This window comes from Brassica oleracea, chromosome C3 (genome assembly GCF_000695525.1).
Source record: "Brassica oleracea var. oleracea cultivar TO1000 chromosome C3, BOL, whole genome shotgun sequence".
Lineage (NCBI taxonomy): Eukaryota > Viridiplantae > Streptophyta > Magnoliopsida > Brassicales > Brassicaceae > Brassica > Brassica oleracea.
In genome coordinates this window covers 63,826,114-63,829,652 of record NC_027750.1, presented here as the reverse complement: position 1 = coordinate 63,829,652, position 3,539 = coordinate 63,826,114, and the positions used below count along the sequence as shown (strand labels likewise).

The 3,539-nt window shown below is 29.2% G+C and overlaps 1 protein-coding gene across 1 annotated transcript; it reads right to left on the bottom strand.

Annotated features, from left to right (window-relative positions):
- Positions 1-2,500: 2,500 nt before the first annotated feature.
- LOC106333363 lies at positions 2,501-3,170 on the bottom strand. The gene is made up of 2 exons (XM_013771817.1): positions 2,885-3,170; positions 2,501-2,795 (listed from the first exon to the last, which is right to left on the bottom strand). The coding sequence occupies exons 1-2, from the start codon at positions 3,070-3,072 to the stop codon at positions 2,615-2,617; spliced, it is 369 nt and encodes a 122-aa protein (XP_013627271.1). The 5' UTR covers positions 3,073-3,170; the 3' UTR covers positions 2,501-2,614.
- Between the last annotated feature and the right edge of the window lie 369 nt (positions 3,171-3,539).

Sequence of the window (3,539 nt, the reverse complement as noted above, 5' to 3'; positions counted from 1 at the left end):
TTCAGTATTTAAACTTTTAATAATTGTAGTAATTAGCTTTGGGCATTTTACCCGGACCAAAAAATTCAAATAAAAATCGGTCCAAAATTATCTGACCCGAAACCAAACAAAAAAATTTACAAGTACCTAGTTGAGTCCAAAATTCTTTTACCTGAAAAAATCGGAACCGAAAAGAACCGACCCAAATAACTCAGGAACCGAAAACCCCCAACCCGAATAGATCCGACCCAATAAATCGATTATACTCGATCTAAAAACATGAATATTCAAAATTATAACTCCGTGTTTTCTATTTTTTATATTTTAATTTATGATTTAATTGTAATGTCTTTTTGTTTATTGTATAACATTTTCAAGTACTCCCTCCGTATCACTTTAAGTGGTGTTTAGAGGAAAAAAATTTGTTTCAAAATAATTGATGTTCTCATTATTCTAGATAGAATTTAATACCATTTAAACTTTGTGACCAATTGCAAAATACTGAATTTTTTCTTATTGGTTGAATTAATTTCATTTAATGATATTTTTATTTAACCAAGTTAAATTGTATAGAAGTTTGTATTTTCTTAATCAAAGTGCAAAAACCTTAAAAATCACTTAAAGTGATACAGAAGAAGTAATATGAAACTTTAAATGTCAAATTAAGAGTTTGAAAATGTTTAATTTCATTTATTAATAGTTTATTTTTGATTATTTTGCAACAAAAAAACAATTGATAAATATGATATATTTCGGTTAAATTTGATGAAGTTTGGGTACTTCATGTTTTATGTGGGGGGTACTTCATGATAAATATGATATATTTCGGTTAAATGTATTATGTACCCAAATACTATAAGTATTTTACATGTATTTTAATTTTAGACTTGAACTTATCCCCATTCGAAAAGAATGGACTTAAAATTTCCAAGTACCTAGTTGCCTTTAAATTTGTAGGATCCAAACGATCCAGATCCAAAAGAAACTGATCTAAACCCGATCTGGAGATTGAAACGCCCAATCCCAGGAATAATTATGAATGCAAAGTTTACCGACTACAGCAAACTGTTCTGGCTAAGCCTTAATACTGTACCATTTTTCTTTAAAGATGCCAAGTTAATTCCCTTAAAATTGAAATTACTAACTTCTCATTCATCAAACTTGCATACAACTCTAATTTTCTTAGGCGCGGACAAAAGCAAACAAAACTTTATTGGGTCGAATATTTCATATAGTGGGCTTAACAGGTTGAGTTCCACATTTGCATTTAGTTTAAGTTATTGGGCCGATTTTGAAAGGGCATACTCTAAATCTGCTATTCTTTGCCCTGATACCGTAAATTAGTTGACCTTAGTCACCTTATAACATATTGGGCCCAACAAATTCAGTTGACCTAAGAGATCAGAATTGAGGAGGTAGGAGAGAAAATAAAATAAAAAGAAAAATAATTATTATTTTTTGTATGAATGTTAATTAAGAAATAATAATTCATTTTAATATTAAAATAGCATTACACGATATTAAAAAGAGTACATATTCAACACGTGACTAAATCAGCTGTCCATATCTTTACACTATAGTTCCATACATAAAATATCTCCATACATGAAAATATCTCCATGTATAAAAAAAAACAAATCGAATCATTCTAAAGATTTCCCTACTAAAAAGTATATTTTATCCAGTTCATATCTTCCATGTCGAGATCCAATCTGAATATGATATTGCATAATCATGTTTGGTTGTAATTTGTGGATATGACACTCTAGAATATTGATCATCTCACTAATCATTTCAATTGCAAACCATCTTAGAACACGTCCAACAAGTGTTTCTCCATTTCTTAAAAATTTATAATTACTAAAATAATATAAAAGAAGAGAAAATGTCAGTCAAGATTCTGAAAACAGAATTTGTTAGAACGCCTTTAGAAACTAAATAGCTATTTGTTATAGTTTAAACGGTTGATCATCAAAAACAAAATAAATTTAAATGAAAACTTTTTATTGTTTTAAACTATTATTATTTATGGGTTTAGATACTATTTCGAGAACTTCATTGATAATAAAGTTACTCTTATAAGCTCAAAGTTTGTTCAATCAGTAATTCTTCCCACTCAAGATAAGGGATGGCTAATCTAAGAGTTGTTGTCTCTGTAAATACATGAGTGTATTGGTTAAATTTTCCTGTCATAAAGATAAAGATGTTAAGTTCGAGTATCAATAGTTAAAAAGAGAAAGTTTAATAACCAGTTCTTGACCTTAGTCCAATAAAATTGTAGGCTTCAGCTAAAACTTTAAAAAACAAAAAAAAAGACATTAAAACTCGTTCTAAGAATTCATAAGATTTTTAACATTTTAGAAACTAACTTTATTATATATATATTTAATTTATTTCAAAACCGAATAATCTATACATATTACATAATTCAAATTTGGAGACTAATGTGCATGTTTAGATTTCGTTATCCTCACCATAAACAAATAAAAAATATCAATATATATTCAATATAAACCATGTAATTTACATTTGTAATATAACATATCTCTTGTATATAACTACATATCTGCAACAATTATAGTGTTTGAACAAACAAAAAAACAATAATTACTAATTAGTGAAGTATGTAATCGATTTAAGGAACTATAAATAGCTGGCGTCGCCGCCGTAGATCATTCAACAAATTCCGGTTCTCGCCGGAGTTACAGCGTCTGTAAGCTGCCAACATCATCTTTGTGGACGCCTCTAGTTCTTTCTTCTCATCGATCAAAATCTGACTTTCTCTACACTCTCTGCTACAAAATCCCAAGTCTCCTCTGTTTTCACCAAAACATTTAGAAAAACAATCGAGACTCGAGAAAAGGTCTTTAGATTATAAATCTTGATAAGTTATAGAAGTTTGTACCTGTACATGTAAACATCTTCGTCTTGATGGAGCTGCTTCATACAGAGGTGACATGTTTTGAGGAAACAGCGCTCCGAGATGTTTGGATTGGATCGGTTTGGTCTTAGTGAAGATTTGATCACTATGTTGCTTAGCTTTTCTTTTGAATCTGTTGTCACAAGTTGCAATCCAACAGAGATTTTAGTCATTTTCTCTATCTCAGGAATTAAAAATGTTTACAGAAAAATGAAAAAAGAGAGAGATGAAGTGGAAGACGAAGGAGAATGTGTGAAATATACAAAAGAGGAAAATTTAACTGTACTGTTTGTGGAGTGGTTGCCTTTCATGTCTCGCTTAAAACGTGGGAATTGACACTCTCGACATGGACCTTTTTCGTTGTCGGGAATTACTACTTTTACCACGTTTGTTTATAAAATAAAAAATACAGTGTGTGTTATCCATAATTATATTTCAATTAACTAGCAAATGTAATCTTAACTCAAATTTAATATTTTCTTTTACAAAATAGTTTTGGAAATTTCACCAGCCTACGGTGTATGGGATATTAATTCGTTATAGACCTCATTTGATTATATATTTTTACGTTTTACATATTATACTTTTTCATATGAACTATTAATATTTTATAACAGAATATTTATTTTTTTGTTCGCCA